This window comes from Sciurus carolinensis, chromosome 2, assembly GCF_902686445.1.
Source record: "Sciurus carolinensis chromosome 2, mSciCar1.2, whole genome shotgun sequence".
Taxonomy (NCBI): domain Eukaryota; kingdom Metazoa; phylum Chordata; class Mammalia; order Rodentia; family Sciuridae; genus Sciurus; species Sciurus carolinensis.
Genome location: NC_062214.1, coordinates 153,113,135 through 153,131,692, shown reverse-complemented (window position 1 = coordinate 153,131,692; position 18,558 = coordinate 153,113,135). Strand labels below are relative to the sequence as shown.

The 18,558-nt window shown below is 36.4% G+C and overlaps 1 protein-coding gene across 2 annotated transcripts in view; it reads left to right on the top strand.

Annotated features, from left to right (window-relative positions):
• The window catches only part of Txndc16 (thioredoxin domain containing 16), a 113,352-nt gene that overhangs the window by 31,720 nt on the left and 63,074 nt on the right, over positions 1–18,558 (top strand). For both annotated transcript variants that reach the window (XM_047541293.1, XM_047541292.1), the window contains one exon: positions 17,458–17,579. In XM_047541293.1, coding sequence (XP_047397249.1) covers positions 17,458–17,579 — 122 coding nt within the window. The remainder of the gene's footprint in view (positions 1–17,457; positions 17,580–18,558) is intronic.

Below are 18,558 nucleotides of genomic sequence, written 5' to 3'. Positions count from 1 at the left end.
CTTACCCGTCATTGGAATTCTGACCTCCAGGTGTCAGAACCCTGTCTTAGGTTGGTATGCATTTCCACGGATCTTATCCGTCTTTGACTACTGGTCCAGCATGCTTAGCCATTCTTGGGGGGATGTGCCTGTCTCAATGGCTGTCAAAGCCTGTACTATAGCCTGTCGATGACGTCGGGCATCTTGGTGAGCTCTGATTTGGCTGCGTATAACATAGGCTATCCCTAAGCAGATAATAATCAGAACAGCTACTGTTCCAGCCCACTGTTTTGTCAATCCCTGGGCTTTAGATAACAAAGAGAACATCTCGGATACCGATGCAACTTGAACCCTGGTGGCATTGACTGAGTATTTCAGCTCATAGCTGAGTGGTTAAATTATCAAATGTAGATGACCAATTGCCGGTAAGGTAGATAGAGAGATTTTTAGATAACATAGCCGCAGAGCTAAGGTTATTATAAGCAATAGGGGTGACACACACTGCTCTTAAAGGATAAACACATCCCAGTCCCAAAAGTTCTTGCAAGATATCCACTTGTTCTTGTAGTTAGCCCACTCTTTGATTTACAAGGAGTATGCCTGCCTTAAAATGGTTGTTTAGAGCTTCTTGAGTCTGTAAGACTATAGCTGTATTTTCGGCCAAATGATTGACTGCTGTTGCTGTAGGTATGGCAGTTGCTAGTGCTGCTGTTGCAGAAACCACTATTGCAGTGACCACAGCCGCTGTGATGCCAAAATCTCTCTTGTCTCTAGATAGTGGTACTGGCAGTTCTGTATCTGTAACAGAGACTGGAACAGGTAAGAAGGTAGGAATACGTATTTGCTTGAGGTGCAATTGAGAAGAGAAGAAGTTAAAAACATAAAAAGCGGGGGGCACACAAACTGGGGTAGGTGGAAAGATAATATTTCTGGTACATGTAGATTGTGAGGCAGCACCAGTGAACCTAGAACTGTTTGTCCATGTAGAGGAGTTCCAAGTACATAGCCGAAATGCCCCTCCTAAGAGACTGAAAAAAGATTGTAAGTTAGTATATCCTGAAGCTGCAGTGAAAAGCATCCAATTGTCAAAGGGGTTAACACGTTTCATGCCTAATTGAACATTATTAGTGAAGTTATCATTAGCAGTGAAAGAAGTGAAATTGGGAGTGAAAAAAAAAATCCATTTTGTACAGGAGTCACTGGTCCTGCATGTTGAAAACCTGTCCATATAGGAGGTGTACTGTGTTTAGGATTACAAGGAGGGAAGATTCTAGGGGTTTTGAAAGTAGTTCCTGTAGCATTATGTCTGTGAGGTACCCATCCTGAAAGTAAAACAGCATCTCCTGTTAAGTTTTTTATGTATTCTTAAAATGTAGAACCATTTTCACCCAGGTGAAAAGAAAGCGTGGCTAAGGGGTGAAAGACTTGTCAATAGCATGATCGTCAGGAGTGTCTTTGGCGTCTTCATTTTGTTGATCCGAATTACTTGTTGGTAGCATTGCCACTGGTCAAGTTAGCCGTTCAGGAACCCAGATAGGTGATGTTTTATCCTGTGGAATAATGTTGGCTGTGGGCTTAGCATAGATAGCCTTTTTAATGTTGAGATATGTTCCTACTATTCTTATTTTTTCTAGTGTTTTAAGCATGGAGGGGTGCTGTATTATATCAAACACTTTCTCAGCATCTATTGAAATAATCATATGATTCTTAACTTTAATCTATTGATGTGATGAATTACATTTATTGTCTTCCCGATGTTGAACCAACCTTGCATCCCTGGGATAAACCCCACTTGATCATGGTGCACTATCTTTGTAATATGTTTTTGTATGTGATTTGCTAGTATTTTGTTAAGGATTTTTGCATCTATGTTCATCAGGCATATTGGTCTAAAGTTTTCTTTCCCTGATGCATCTTTGTTTGGTTTTGGTATCACAGTGATACTAGCTTCATAGAATGCGTTTGGAAGGTTTCCCTCTTTTCTGTTTCCTGGAATACTTTGAGGAGTATTCGTATTAGTTCTTCTTTAAAGGTCTTTTAGAATTTGGCTGTGAATCCCTCTGGTCCTGGGCTTTTCTTGGTTGGTAGGCTTTTGATGGCTTCTTTCATTCTAGTGCTTGAAATTCATCTGTTTATATTATGTATGTCTTTCCGATTCAGTTTGGGAGGATCATATGTCTCTAAAAATTTGTCAATGTCTTCGATATTTTCTATTTTGTTGGAGTATAGATTTTCAAAGTAGCTTCTAATTGTGTTATGTATTTCAATGGTGTCATCACGATCATTCCTTTTTCATCATGAATTCTAGTATTTGAGTTTTCTCTCTCCTTCTCTTAGTGTGGCTAAGGGTTTACCAATTTCATTTACTTTTTCAAAGAACTAACTTTTTGTTTTGTCAATTTTTTGAACTGTTTCTCTTGTTTCAATTTCACTTATTTCAGCCCTGATTTTAATTATTTCCAGTATTCTAGTATTTTTGGTGTTGATCTGTTCTTTTTCTAGGGCTTTGAGATGTAATGTTAGGTCATTTAGTTGTTGACTTTTAATTTTTTTAATGTATGAGCTCAATGCAATGAACTTTCCTCTTACTACTGCTTTCAGAGTGTCCCAGAGATTTTGATATGTTGTGTCATTTTTCTCATTTACCTCTAAGAATTTTTAAAATTCTTCCCTGATGTCTTCTGTTGTCATTGCATCGTTCAGTAGCATATTATTTAGTCTCCAGGTGTAGGAGTAGTTTTTGTTTTTTATTTTATTATTGATTTCTAATTGCATTCCACTATGATCTGATTGAATATAAGGTAATGTCTCTAATTTTTTGTATTTACTAATGGCTTCTTTGTGGCATAGCAAATGGTCTATTTTAGAGAAAGATCCATGAGCTGCTGAGAAGAAAGTATATTCGTTCCATAATGGATGAAATAGTCTGTGTATGTCTGTTAAGTCTATATCATTGATTGAATTATTTAGTTCTATAGTTTCTTTGTTCTGTTTTTGTTTGGAGGATCTATCTAGTGGGGAGAGTGGTGTATTAAAGCCATTCACCTTATTGTGTTTTGGTTTATTTGATTCTTGAAATTGAGAAGGGTTTGTTTGATATTCATAGATGCCCCATTGTTTGGGGCATAAATATTTAAAATCATTATGTCTTGCTGGTTTATGATTCCCTAGAGTAGTATGAAACATCCTTCTTTATCCCTTCTGACTAATTTAGGCTTGAAGTCCACTTTGTTTGATATGAAGACGGAGACCCCTGCTTTTTTACTGAGTCCATGTGCATGGTATGTTTTTCCCCATCATTACACTGTTAGTCTGTGGATCAGTATTAACAGCGTCCAATACAAACAATATGCACCTGTAAACTAGATAGCCCCTATAAAGATTTTAACACTATTGTGATAAACAGGATGAGTTCGATTATTATCCACAGTATTTCCAGTGGTGGAAGAAGAGGATGGGGAGGGGTGTAGGATTTAACTGTTAATGGGAAAAGAAGTGAGTAAACAGAGGTACCTGATCAAGGGAAGAGTGAGAGCGTTGTCAAAGGAAGTTGGTTTTTAGCATGAGAAAAGGGAGAAAAAGACTGCAAGGGAATACATAAATACAAGGAAAATAGAGTGAGAGAGAAAAAAAGAAAGAAAAAATAAAAAATTAAAAACAACAACAAAAAATGTATGGTTCACAGTCTCCCCCACTCAAACCTCCCAGTCCTCAGTATCTTGGTGTGAGTATGGTACCTGTCAAAAGACCTCCAGTCTCCTGTAGGTGTCTCAGGAAGGGAGCCACCCCTCCAATGATGGTGGCCATGCCCTCAGGAATAATTCAAAATGTCTGTACCAGCCTCCAAAGAAGCTGGGGAGCCACAGTGCGGGCATGCAAGTCTGCACGGGGGAGAGGGGGACAGTCAGGCATGGTCTCTGGCTGGGGGGTTGGCCCTTTTTATTCGTTTCTTGAATGTGCTCTGTGTAATGAGTTTTCCTCTTAGTACTGCTTTCATAGTGTCCCAGAGATTTTGATATGTTGTATTGTCATTCTCATTTACCTCTAAGAATTTTTTTATCTCCTCCCTGATGTTTTCTGTTATCCATGCTTCATTCAATAGCATATTATTTGGTCTCCAGGTGTTGGAGTAGTTTGATTTTTATTTTACATTGTTTTCTAATTTTATTCCATTATGATCTGATAGAATACAATGTAGTATCTCTATTTTATCTAATATAGAATATCCTAATATTCTGATATTCTAATATAGAATCTTGGTTTGTTTGGAACACTTTCTTCCCTTGTTTTTTCATGTTGTTCACGTATCTTACCCTCTAGCAGTGCAGATCTGGGATATTGCAGCTTCCCCCCATAGGCTTATAGTGACCCTGCACGTTTCCAAAACCTCTTCTTTAAGGGGGAGATCAATATTAGCAGCATCCAGCACAGACAATATGCAGCCCTGAACTAAATAGCCTCTATGAAGATGTTAACGGTATTGTCATAATACACAGTGAGGATGAGTTCAATTGTTATCTACAGTATAACAAATAGATTTGCAATGAGGTCTACAGTTTCTAATGGTGGACAAAGAAAATGGGGAGGGGAGTAGGATGTAACTGTTAATGGGATAAGAAAAGAGTATATAGATGTACTAGATGGTAGGAAGAGTAAAGGCAGAATCAAAAGAAGTTGGTTGTTAGCATGAGAAAAGGGAGAAAGAGACTCTGAGGAAACAGATAAACAAAAGGAATATAGAGCGAGAAAAATAAAGAAATAAAAACTTAAAAGTTTTCAAAAAGGAATAAAAAAAATCTAGAGGAAGTCTTCAGTAGCCTGATGCATGAGAGGTAACTGACAATGAGCTTCCAGTCTCCAGCAGGCATCTCAGGATAGGATTGGCCCCACCTAAAAAATGGCAGCTTCCACTTCCAGGATAATCCAAGATGGCTGCACTGGCTTCCAAACATGTTTGCAAATGGGGAGCTGCAGTGTGAGTTGTGGATACTGAGTCTGCATGGGTCACAGTCAGTTGGGTGGGGTCTTGGAGGTGGGACGTGGTTGGTCGGGAAGGGTGTCCTGTAGGTCCTGTAGTTCCTGGCTGTTGTCCCAAAATGGCGGCAGCCATGTAACCAAACCTGCGGGTACTGTGACAATGGACTTACAGGCAACAGCAGGCAGCTGGCAATCTGCTGGTGGTCTGTGGGCTACCAGTGGATGATCAGCAGCTGGACCTCGGGCAGTGGGTGATGGGTAGGTGAAAGGCAGGTGATAGGCAAGATGCAGGCAAAATGGCAAATGCCAGATGATAGGTGGCAGTCAGTGAGTGATCTGCACTCAAAAAGTAGGTGATATACTGGCAGACTGTGGGTGTGATAGAGGTGGACAAATGGGGTAAACAGCAAGGGATTGATGAGCAGCAAAGACTGCCTCACAGAGAAACAGATTTTCCTCTGCTTGAAACCCAAGTAACAGGAATGCAGCCTTCCTCTAGTTTGCCATCTTGGATCTCCTGTTGGCCATTTTTATGTTCTTTTGAGAAGTGTCTGTTTAGTTCTTTTGTCCACTTATTGATTGGGTCATTTTTTATATGATGGTAAGTTTTGAATTCTTTATATGTGCTGCAGTTTAATCCTCTGTCCTAATAGTAGCTAGGAAAGGTTCTCTAATATTCTGTAGGTCCTCTGTTTATTTTCTTAATTGTTTTCTTTGATGTATAGAAGGTTTTTAATTTGATGCCATACCATTTATTAATTCTTGATATTTTTCTGGAGCTCTAGAAGTTCTATTGAGGCAGTTGTTGCCTGTACTTATATGTTATTGTTGACCCTATGTTTTCTTCTGGCAGTTGAAGTTTCTGTTCAAATTCCTATGTCTTTGATCCACTTTGAGTTGACTTTCATGCAGGGTGAGAGGTAGGAATCTAGTTTCTTTCTCCTACATATGAATAACCATTAACCAGTTTTTCTAGCACCATTTGTTAAAAAATTTCTTTTCTCCAATATGTTTTTGGCATCTTTGTCAAGGATCAGATGACTGTGTTGGTTTGCTGAGTCTTATGTTTCATGGTCTGTGTGTCTATTTTTGTGCCAATACCATTCATCTTTTGTTACTATAACTCCAGCATAGCCTTCTCCCTCCCCCGCCTCTGCCGCTGCTTAGAATTACTTTGGCTATTCTGGGTCTTTCATTCTTGCAAATGAATTTTAGGACTGCTTTTTTCTAATTCTGTGAAGATTGTCATTGGTGTTTTGATGGGGATTGCTTGAATCTGTATGTTGCTTTTTTTATTAGAGCTTTATGGTTAAACATAGTAGTTGAGTTCATCCTGCCTAAATCATAAATGCATGCAATTCAATTTTAGTTCACAGTTCCCTCTTTTTCCTTCCTGTCCTCCCACTCCTCCCCTATTCTCCTTCCTCTACTCTGCTAAACTTCTTTTCATTCATCTATTTATATTTGATTGGTACTTTCTACTTACACACAAAGGTGAAATTCCCTGTGGTGTATTTATGTATGCACATAACATGATTTTTTAAGAATTCATTCTGCATTGCTTTCCCTTTCCTGTCTCTCCACTCTGCCTCTTAATCTCCTTCTGCCCTACTGATCTTCCCCGTATCTTTTTGATATCCTCTCCTACTGTCCTCCTTTCCTTTAATTTACTCTAGCTTCCAAATATGAGAGTAAACATTTGACCTTTGAGTTTAAGTCTGACTTATTTCACTTAGCGTGATGTTCTTCTTTTCCATCCCTTTCCAGCAAATGCTGTAATTTCATTCAAGACAAGTGGCTATATGCCGATTTTAGTTATTTTTGAAAAATACTAAAGAGTGAATAGCTGGGTGATATTGTGGTTCCATCCCCAGTTTTTTGAGGATTCTCAATACTGCTTTCCAGATTGGTTGTACTAGTCTGCTGTCCTACCAACAACGTACAAGTGCACCTTTCCCCCTACATCTTCACTAGCATTTATTTATTTTTTTGTTCTTGATCATTGCCATTCTGACTGGAGTAAGATGAAATCTTACATAGTTTTGATTTGCATTTCCATGATTGCTAGAGATGTTGAACATTTTTTTCATATATTTGTTGGCAATTTGTGTTTCTTCTTTTTAAAAAAATTTTTTTTACTTGTTAATGGACATTTATTTATATGTGGTGCTGAGAATCAAACCTAGTGCCTCACACATGCTAGGCAAACACTCTACCACTGAGCCACAACCCCAGCCCTGTGTTTCTTCTTTTGAGAAGTTTATTTATTTATTTTTTTGCCCATTTGTTGATTGGGTTGTTAGCTGGCAAAGATTTTCTTCCCATTCTGTAGTCCCTCTCTTCATGCTCTTGTTTCCTTTGATGTGCAGAAAATTTTTAATTTGATGACATTGCATTCATTGATTCTTGATTTTATTTCTTGAGGTTCAGGGGTCTTGCTGAGGAAGTCAATGACTGCATCTGTATGATGGAGTGCTGATCCTGTGTTTTCTTCTAACAGTTGCATGATTTCTAGTCTAATTCTTCAGTCTTTGGTTCATTTAGATTTGAGTTTTGTGTAGAGTGAGAGATAGGGATCTAGTTTCATTTTTCTACATACAGTTGTTCATTTTCCCCAGCATTACTTGTTAAAAAGGCTGTCTTTACTCCAAGATATATTTTTGGCACCTTTGTCAAATATCAGATGACTGTAGGTATGTGGATTTATCTCTGTGTCTTCTTTTTTTTTTTTTTTTTTTGGTGCTGTGACTAAAGGAGGACCTGACCAGAACAACTGAGGAGGAAAAGTTTATTTGAGGGCTCACAGTTTCAGAGGTCTCAGTCCACAGATAACCAGCTCCATTCCTTGGGGCTTGAGATGATGCAGAAAAACATGGCAGAAGAGTGTGGCGGAGGGAAGCAGCTCATATGATGATTGGAAGCAGAGAGAGAGCCTCCACTCACCAGATACAAATTTATACCCCAAAGCCACACTCCCAATGCCCCACCTCCTCCAGCCACATCCCACCTGCCTTTAGTTACCACTCAGTGAATCCCATCAGGGGATTAATTCTCTCATTGAGTTAAGGCTTTCACAACCCAGTCATTTCTTCTCTGAAATTGTCTCACATGTGAGGCTTTGGGAGACAACTTACATCCAAACCATAACAGTCTTCAATTCTATTTTGATGCCAATACCATGTGGATTTTGTTATTACCACTCTGTAGTATAATTTCAGATCAGATATTGTGATGCCTCCTGCATCACTTTTCTTGCTCAGTATTGCTTTGGCTTTTTGTGTCTCTTATTCTTCCAAATGAATTTAAAAATTGTTTTTTCCAATTCTTTGAAGAATGTCACTGGTATTTTGATGGAGATTGCATTGAATCTGTATTTTGCCTTTGGTAGTATGGCCATTTTAACAGTGTTATTTCTGACTATCCAAGAATGTGGATGTCTTTCTGTCTTTTAAGGTCTTCTTCAATTTCTTTCTTCAATGTAATTTTCATTTAAAGCTCTTTTACTTCCTTGGTTAAATTAATTCCCAAGTATTTTTTTTTCTTTTGAGGTTATTGTGAATGGGATGGTTTTCTTGATTTCCTTTTCAGCAAATTAATTATTGTTATATAGGAAGCTATTGATTTTTAAAATTCTTTTTTTTTTACCAGTTCTTTTTCTTCTTCTTTTTTGTTTTTTTTTTCTTGTAAACAAATGGGATACATGTTGTTTCTCTGTTTGTACATGGAGTAAAGGCATACCATTTGTGTAATCATAAATTTACATAGGGTAATGTTGGTTGATTCATTCTGTTATTTTTTCCCTTCCCCCCACCCCTCCCACCCCTCTTTTCCCTCTAGACAGTCCTTCCTTCCCCTATTCTTGCCCCGCTCCCTAACCCTAACTCTAACCCTAAAACTAATCCCTCCCACGCCCCATTATGTGTCATCATCCACTTATCAGCGAGATCATTCTCTGGTTTTTTGAGATTGGCTTATCTCACTTCGCATGATATTCTCCAATGTCATCCATTTGCCTGCAAATGCCATAATTTTATTCTTCTTTATGGCTGAGTAATATTCCATTGTATATACAATATGCCACAGTTTCTTTATCCATTCATCAACTGAAGGGCATCTAGGTTGGTTCCACAATTTGGCTATGGTGAATTGAGCAGCAATGAACATTGATGTGGCTGTATCTCTGTAGTATGCTGATTGTAAGTCCTTTGGGTATAGGCCAAGGAGTGGGATAGCTGGGTCAAATGGTGGTTCCATTCCAAGTTTTCTAAGGAATCTCCACACTGCTTTCCAGAGTGGCTGCACTAATTTGCAACCCCACCAGCAGTGTATGACTGTACCTTTTTCCCCACATCCTCGCCAACACCTGTTGTTGCTTGTATTCTTCATAATCGCCATTCTAATTGGGGTGAGATGGAATCTTAGGGTGGTTTTGATTTGCATTTCTCTTATTATTAGAGATGTTGTAAAATTCTTTTAAATATATTTTTTGGTACCAGGGATTGACCCAGGGGTGCTTAAGCACTGAGCCACACTCCCAATCCTTTTTATATTTTTTGAGACAGGGTCTCCCTAAGTTGTTTAGGGCTTCACTAAATTGCTAAGGCTGGCTTTGAACTTGCAATCCTCCTGCGTTAGCCTCCCAATCCACTAGGATTACAGGCATGCCCTACCATGCCCAGAGTATTTACTTTTGTTTATTGATTTTATGTCCTGCTTAAGTCTTTTTTTTTTCTAAGACACTATTATCTACTATATATGAGAGCTATATATATATCTTTTATGTGTATAATCTTATAAAAATTCTTCTTGGTTTGCATTTCTTTAGGCAATAAACAGGGAAGCCAAAACTTACTGGCATTTGGTTTATTTATAAAAATCGAACAACATACATGTTTAAATATTTTCAGCCAATTTATCAGTTGTTTTTGGTTTGTTTTAGCCTCATAATTAAGGAGAAGAAATGTTTGCAGCTAATGTTTGGATTTTTATCAAAATACTTCATGAACTGAAAGTTTGCATTTGAGAATATTTGGCTTTCTTCAAAAATGTGTAAGCCGTGCTATTATTTTCCCCCCAAGGCATCTGCATTGGTTTCTTATGTAGAATATTTTGATTGAGATCAGTGATCCATAGTTATACTTGAACTCACTACTTTGTCAACAGGAATATCAAGATGTTAATTACTTTTTCCCTTGAATATAGAAAAATGAGAGTAGAGGAAAAAAATTAGAAAATCTGAGAATAAAATAACAATTCTAAACATGATGAGTTTTACATCAATTATTTTAAAATTATTTATTTTTGAATCATGTCCAATTTGCATTTTTTGGTAGAATATTTATAATATTGCTAAAACATTAATTAAAAATATATTAAATTTTTTCAAATTGATTTTTCCAGGATATAATAAGTAAAATAAACCAAGTAAGTTAGGAAGTAGTACAATGCTATTTATGTAAGAAAGGAGGTGATTCCAAAATTCTGGAGGTCTCCATTGTTACCCTACTTGTGCATGTGTACATGTGTGTAGTATACATCATACTAAGAGCTCTTTGGACATATAAAATATAAATTCATGCATGTGTGCGCATGTACACACACACATGTACATACATATATATCAGACTTATGAATTAGAGATCAGACCTCACAGCAATAATAACAGCCAGGAGAACATGGTAGTATAGGTTCCTTATACCCCGTTCTCTAGAGCAGTGAGATCAGAGTAATATGTACTTCTGTACATGTAGTGGGGTTTGAATGAGGAGAAATTCAAAATTATGAATCTCTGAGCTTATGTAGGGGCTGACACATTTGCTCTTTCCCAATGAAGAGAGAGTACTTGTCTTTTTCTGTGGTATGGAAAAGCAGGCTCTATTCTTAAATGTAAGCACTTGGCTCTGGGAACAATAAGAAAGGTTTTATTGCCCTTTGAGTAGGCGTAGATGACTCCTGGAAAAAAGACATTTTTTATTTTTGTGTCATGTCGGATTTCATCTTCAGAAGACTTGGGCTGTGTAGAACAGAGAGAGATCAAGGAAGGATTACCTTCTAACAAAGATGTATACGAGTACGTGGCATACATATATGTGGCATAAATATTTCAAGGTTTCACAAAAAATGAAAATATTTGTTGCTAGGAAAGATATGGAGAAGTTGGGGGTGGAGGAGGAAGGCATTGGTAGACTACTGTTTAATTTTGGATACATTTATATTTGGGTGCCTTTTATATTTGAACCATATGAAATTATTACCAATTTTCAAAATAAGTGAAATTTAAATTAAGAATGAGAATTTGGCTTTATAGTCTAAAATTTCTTAACTATTTTCTAAATATGTGTAATCAAAACTGGTAGATTAAATGGTTTGTGAACTATGTGAAGAAAATTTTACTTTGCAACTTCTAGATGGGATTAAGCAGGGTAATATTTACAAAAAGAAAGTAAAGTAAAATTCACCTTTTTGTGTTGATTGGGAAAACTCCATATTTAGCTGGGTGCAGTGGCGCACACCTCTGGTGGCAGTGGCTTGGGAGACTGAGGCAGAAGGATCACAAGTTCGAGGCCAGCTTCAGAAAGATCCTGTCTCAAAATAAAAAATAGAAAGTGCTGGGGATGTAGCTCTGTGTTGAAGTGCCCCTACATCCCTGATACCAAAAACAAACAAACAAACCCCAGAATACCACATATCTAGCTCATCAGGTAAGTTGGAGGTATAGGAGATTGAGGCACTATAATTTTAACATGTGGACTGGAAGGTTGAATGATATATGAAGAAGTCAGACTTTACTGAGTATTTGAGTCCCTGTTCCTTCTCTTCCAAAATGTGATCTGAACAATTTATTCATCTGATTGCTAGTTTCTCTTTTCCTTTTATATGTTATAGTTATAGCTTCATGAGTTGTTGTGAGAACCAAATAAGGTAATGCATGTAAAAATATGTTGTGGATTTTACTCAGTGCTCTATAAATGTAGTTGTTTTTAAAAATACATAGATAAATGCTGGAAGCTTCATTTTGCAGTTAAAAGGAGGAAAAAAAAGTGAGTTCATGTGAGTTCATGCTGTGACAACTGGCGGGGATATTTGCCATGAGGCAATAGTTGGAAAGAAAGGTCATTCTTCTTTACCTACTCATTGTTGAAGACTAAAAATCATGAAATGATCCAAATAGGAAAGAGTATCCAGAAAGAAACAGTAAAGTCTCATTAATTCTTCTGTAAGATATGGTACTTGATTCTCTTGTGATAATATTTTGAAAATACGAAGTTTCCTTTTAGCTTGCTACTCATAATAATATGATTTTCAAATATTATAGAAATTATTTTCAACTGTCATAGTTTCTGCCAGTATTACTCTTTTAATACTGATTGCAGAGTGTAGGCATTGAATAGTTAGGTGACATTACCTTAGAACCTCTGGGGAAAGCTATTTTTAGAGATATCTTCCCCTAAAACTCCTGAACTGTTCCCATGCTGGTCCCTTCTTAATAGATGGTAAGCACGGTTCATTCTTTTATCTGTATCAGATTTCTTCACACACAGTGTCATCAGATGGATGCCTGTTTGATACTGACATACTTTTTAACTGGAAAATTAAAATAAAAATTTACTTATCTTGGTTTAGAATCTCTCACAGCTTTGCTAATTGGTATTAATGGTTATATCTCCAAATTGGGATCTTTTATACAAAGTGCTTCTACTGAAGAATAATATGGTACATGACCTCTGTTAGGTGCTCAGTAAATATTGGATTGGCAGATGATGAATTTGGAAGCTTCACCTTTTGGTTTTTAAAAATGAGAGAAATAGAAATCCTCTTTTATGTACCCGTAAGATTTTGTTTTTGTTTTTGTTTTGGTACCAGGGATTCAACTCAGGGGCACTAGACCTCTGAGCCACATAACCAACCCTTTGTATTTAAAAAAAATTTTTTTTTAAATCTCAGTAAGTTGCTTAGCATCTCACTTTTGCTGAGGTTGGCTTCGAACTGGCGATTCTCCTACCTCAGCCTCCTGAGCCACTGGGATTATGTGTGTGTGCCACTGTGCCCAGCAAGATTGTTTTTAATGATAAGAATTTTATAAGAAGTAAGCTAGCAGAAGAATATACAATGTATGAGAGAAAGATGAAGACCAATGTTTGTGAATCTTATTGCTTATACTCCTTAGGTCACATCTCAGAGGTGGCTTCTACCTTTTTTTTTTTTTTTTTAATTGTATTAATTTAGAAAATCCTTAATAAAAGACTTGGATATTTCTTTTTATATGTGAATCTTCCCAATTATAATATAATTAATTTAGACAAAAACAACTCTCCCTCCCCAGTTCTGGGGGTTTTTGATATGTTAAATTAGCTGGTAACATTTTCTTTTTATTGGGTTTTATAGAATTTGAATTAAACATAGAAATAAAAAGAGTCTCTCTGAAAACATACTATGTGTCCTACTACTCCAAAAGTAGGGACAAATAGACTGTTAGTTTTCTTACTAACACCTGTTTAAATTTTTGGCCACCTATCTTATCCACCTGATGGTCATAATAGGAAAGTTTCAGGAAGAGCATGCCAAATAAAGGGATGGTCTTTCTTAGGCAGAAAGAACTTCTAATTTTAACTGCTCCAGGATGTTTACTCCATTTTTACAGCAAGAGAATCCCAAGAGAGACTTCCTTTAATCCATTTGTCAGTAATTCTTCTCTTTGGGACTAGAGTGAAGGAGCAGAGGTTTGTGGAATGTATCTTTGAGATCTTTAAATATCCTTATCTTCTGGAAATCGGCATATTAAAGAATATACTAAAGTTAGGAAGCCATTAGGAAAAATCATTAGTTTTGGTTATTATTATCTTATGGACAATGACCGCAATGAGTTTTGGGATATTAGACAAGATAACTTTTCTAAACACTTCGACCTTATTTTTAAAATAAGGTCAATAAAGCTGGGTGCGATGGTGCATGCCTATAATCCCAGAAGCTCAGGAGGTTGAGGCAGGAGGATCACAAGTTCAAAGTCAGCATCAGCAACTTAGTGAGGACCTAAGCAACTTAAGAAGACTCTGTCTCTAAATAAAAAAAATTTAAAAGGTTGGGGGACATGACTCAATGCTTAAGCACCCCAGGTCAATTTCTGGTACCAAAATAAATAAAATTTAAAAAAATACATAAAATAAGGTTGATGAGCTGGGTATGATAGCATATGTCCAGCAATTCATGAGGCAGGAGGGTGGAAAGTTTGAGACCAGCCTCAGCAATTTAGTGAGGCCCTAATCAACTTAGTAAGACCCTATCTCAAAAAGGGATGGGGATGTAGCTCAGTGGTGGAACACTGGATTTAATCCCTAGTACTGAAGGGGGAAAAGAAGTTAGTGATAGCATCAATCTCAGATGTTTGCCATGAAAATTAAGACAGAGTGCATTGCTGAGAGTTCTTAGTTCTGATTCTAAGATCCAGGTTAAGGATCTTAGACCTAAGCATGGAGTGGTTGGATGTAATCTCCAAATTAGTCAAAATTTTGACACAACTAATCTGGGGAGGACTTTTACATTACTGCTGAGCATTAGACGTCACAGCTTGCATTGCTTTCTCTGGGTACTAACACCACTGTCTTTGAAAATGACTACTATTGTTGCTTCTCAAAATCATTCTCCTCTGTCCCTGATTCTTTGCAACATTGCTCCTGATTCAAATCTCAGGCAAATGATTCTGGGTCATTTAACCATATCTTGCAGCAGGGAGCCAGGAAAGGGAAGTTCACAATATTATCAGCATTTATGAGAGGACTTGGGTTGGTTCACCATGAAGGTGTTGAAAATAGGCAATTCCCAGAAGAAAGAGTTTAGAGCTGGGCAGCTCAAAAACTGATAAATTGCCACTTCTTAAAAAATGCATAGTACTATGCCTGATGTGTGTTAAGTGTCAAGTAAATGCTGGCTTTTGTTAATTTATAGTTATAGTTTTTAAAAAAAAAAAAAAAGATTGGGAAATTTCTACTTCCAGATTTAATTTTTTGATTCAAATGGATTGGTGCTACTAGAGCAATAAAAGTAAATGGGTGAATGATAATTTCCAGGCTTAGGATTTACATGGTAATCATGTTAAATTCACTAGATGGTACCTCCCAACTGTTGAAGTACCTAAAGGGTAATTTGGGGTAACTGAAAGATAATTCTGGGCTCTTTAGCCAAAATGCATATGCATTCAGTAATCCACATTGTCACTGAGCCCTTGCTGTTCTTTGTCATCTTTCCCACTTGATTTCCCATTTACAAGAGTTGTTAGTAATAACAATGTAGAAAGTCCTGGCTTGAGTGTCAGAAAACTTGGATTTGAAATCTCATTTCTATCAGTGATCAGCAGTGTGATCTGGGATGGGTTACTTAGTCCCTACCACTGTTTCGTCTGTGTGTGAATGTAGAATAAACACTATTTTGAGAATGTTGTTAAGGTAATAAATGAAAATATGTGAAAATACCTAACACGTGATGAATACTGTTCAGTAGTTACTCCTTTTATTTTTTGTGGCACTGGGGATCAAACCCAGCGCCTCATGCATGCTAAGCAAACACTGTACAACTGAGCTACATTCCCAGTCCTTTTTGTTTTTTATTTTGAGACAGTCTCACTAAATTGCCCAGGTTGTCCTTGAACTTGCAGTCCTCCTGCCTCATACCCCTGAGTAGCGAGGATTACAGGTATGCACTACCACACCACACTACATACTCCTTTTAAAACAAAACAAGAGCCTGTCCTCAGAATTTTAGGTCAGGTTTTAAATTTCTTTTAAAAAGTAAAAGAAATCTGTAACAAACAGGTAAATATTTAAACCAGTGTAACTGAGGACAGCACTTTCAGAGTGCCTATTAAGTCAGAATGTCCTTATAATACTAAGACATTATCTGCCTTTTTCATTTTCCCATGAATGGAGTTGCCAGAGGCCATATGATATATGATATGACAACAGATTGAGCAGAAGCAAATTTAGTCTGATATTAAAGAGATTTGCAAAAAAAGTAAAATAATGCCATTCTTCTCACTTAATTTTTCATCTGTTTTGCAAATTTTAGTTTTTTAAATCAAAAGTGACTTGTTTGCATGCAGCAATGTTTATTATTATTTTTAAAAAGAATTAATAAATATATTTGAAATCCTGTTTTAGGTTTGGGCAACTGCCAAAAGATAACCTACATTTTAAAAAGCTGTTTAAGGACCTCAGTAATTTTTAAGGGTAAAAAGGGATCCTGATACCAAAATGTTTGAGAACTACTATGTTAGATGTGTTGTTTTCCATAGGAGGAAAATATGTTTGATTAATTTGTTGGAGCTATTTGAGTGAACTTTTGCTTGTTTAAGTGTTTAGCTCTGGAACAACTTTCAAAATCCCTTTAAACCTAACAAAATTACACACACCATATGAATGTGGGGATGGAGGGAATGAATTGTTAGGGACAGAGTTTACATAGAAGTAGATAATATAAAGGGGGTAATTTTGGAGGAAGAAATATGATCAGTCAGTTTGATTTATACATTGAAAAAATGATTTGTGAAAATCATGGTCAAGTGGAAAGATCACTGAACGAGGAGTAAGAACACTCTGGTTTGTGTTCTGTCCCTGGCTCCTTGGTTCATTAAATGTGTTTGCGTGTAAGATCTTTAGTGTGTAGGATGTCTATTCTTCAAGTAAAAAAAAAAGAGTAAATTCCTGTCCTACTTTTTCTTTTGTTCATTCAACAAATGCTTATTGATTATCTACTAAGTACTAGGTTCTATTCTAATTTACTACAGACATAGTGATAAAATAGGCAAGGTCCTTGCCTTGCACAGACAGCAGTTTAATGATAAACAAGTAAATGGATAAGGATAAACAAGTAAATATCAAATAATTACAAATTGTATTAAGGACTATGAAGGAATCAAATAGGAAAATGCTACAGGCTTACTTACACAGGACTAACAGGGAGGCTTCTCTGAGGCAATGATGTCTAAACAATCAGATGAATGAGGCAGTAAAGGGAATTTTCAGCAAAGAGACCTCTGTGTACAAAGGCCCTGAGGTGTGCCTAGAGTGTGGTAGTCATTAGGAATGGTAGAAGAAAATGAGGTTAAAAATGTAGACAATGTCTAGGTCATGTCAGACCTTACAGACTATGGAAAGAAGTCTGTAGGTTTGATGTCTGAAGGGCTCAAATGTGCTCAAGGCTGAGAGATCTGTATGGAATTATTTGGGTGGACTAGGATGTTAGTGATTACTACTTAAACTGTTGAGGTGTTTGTGATGCAGAATGAACATCATTTTTCACTAATACCCATGGTTGATGTTCTCAGAGACTAATAACCTAGAGACTGATTTTAATTCAGTGTTATTAAAATACTTAGGCTCTTATCATTAATTTCTTATTATTTGTCAAAGAAGTTAAATATCTTTTTTTAGGCTCTTTAATAAAAAATATGTATTATATAACTAAGTATATGTCAGATTTTTCTACTAATTTCATCTATGTTTATTTTAGTGCTCTTCTTTTTAATGAAGTGAAATATATTACCATACTAGAAGATCTTCAAAACATAGAAAATGCTCTGAAAGGAAAAGCAAATATGGTATTCTCATATGTAAGAGCCATTGGAACACCAGGTATTTATTAACTTCTGCTTTAATCTTCATGGGTCTATGAACTTGTGTCAGTATGTTCATGTATTTAATTTAGTATCAGTCTTAGTATTTAAAATAAATTTAAAGCATCTTTACTATTATGTTTTCTTTCTTTAAATGTGCAGTGTAATCTAGTGGTTGAACAAGATCTGTGGAGCCAGCGTGCCTAGGTTAGGCTCCTTGCCCCACCAATGACTTTCACTGTGATCTTGGATAAGTAACTTGACCTCAGTTCCCTACTCACTAAGATGGAGAAAATCACTGTGCCTCCCTCTTGTGAGAATCAAATTAACTCAAGTAATTAAAATATTTCTAGAATATTAAATAAGTGCTGTGTAAATGTTAACTATTACTGTTTTTATTTCCTTACAGTCCTCATGGAACCTGCTATTGTAGTTTCTAATACTCAAAAAACTATGGTTGATTAACTGGTTTTCTATTTAACGTTTATGATTTGTTTTTTAGAAATCTATTTTTGGTAGTGTCACCCAAGCATTCAAATCTAATTTTTTCATAAAGAGGTTTGTAAATATTTTCTGTCCAAATTACAACTATGCTTTTAGGACTTTTATTTGTTAGTGGTTATAACTTAACCATGTTAATATAAAGTGCTGCTATAGACATTTTAAGATTTGTGCTCTGAAATAAATCGTTTATTTGAAATCTTGGTTTTTATAAATATAAAGTCTCCTGGCTACATAGCATGCCACTGAAGGTAATATACTTATAAAATAATACTTTACAGTCTACCTGTATTGTTTACTTTTCATGGTCCTCAGGTTATTCTGTTTTCTCCAGAGTTTCTAGTTGTAATCAGTTAAAGTGATGAGCTATAGGGAGCTTGCACTGATATAGCAGAACTTCCCTGATTTATGTCTTAATAGCATCAATATAACTGCTGTTCTGAATTGATTGGAAGGAGGAAGAGTAGAATAAGAGGGAAAAATAGGAAGTTACTGAA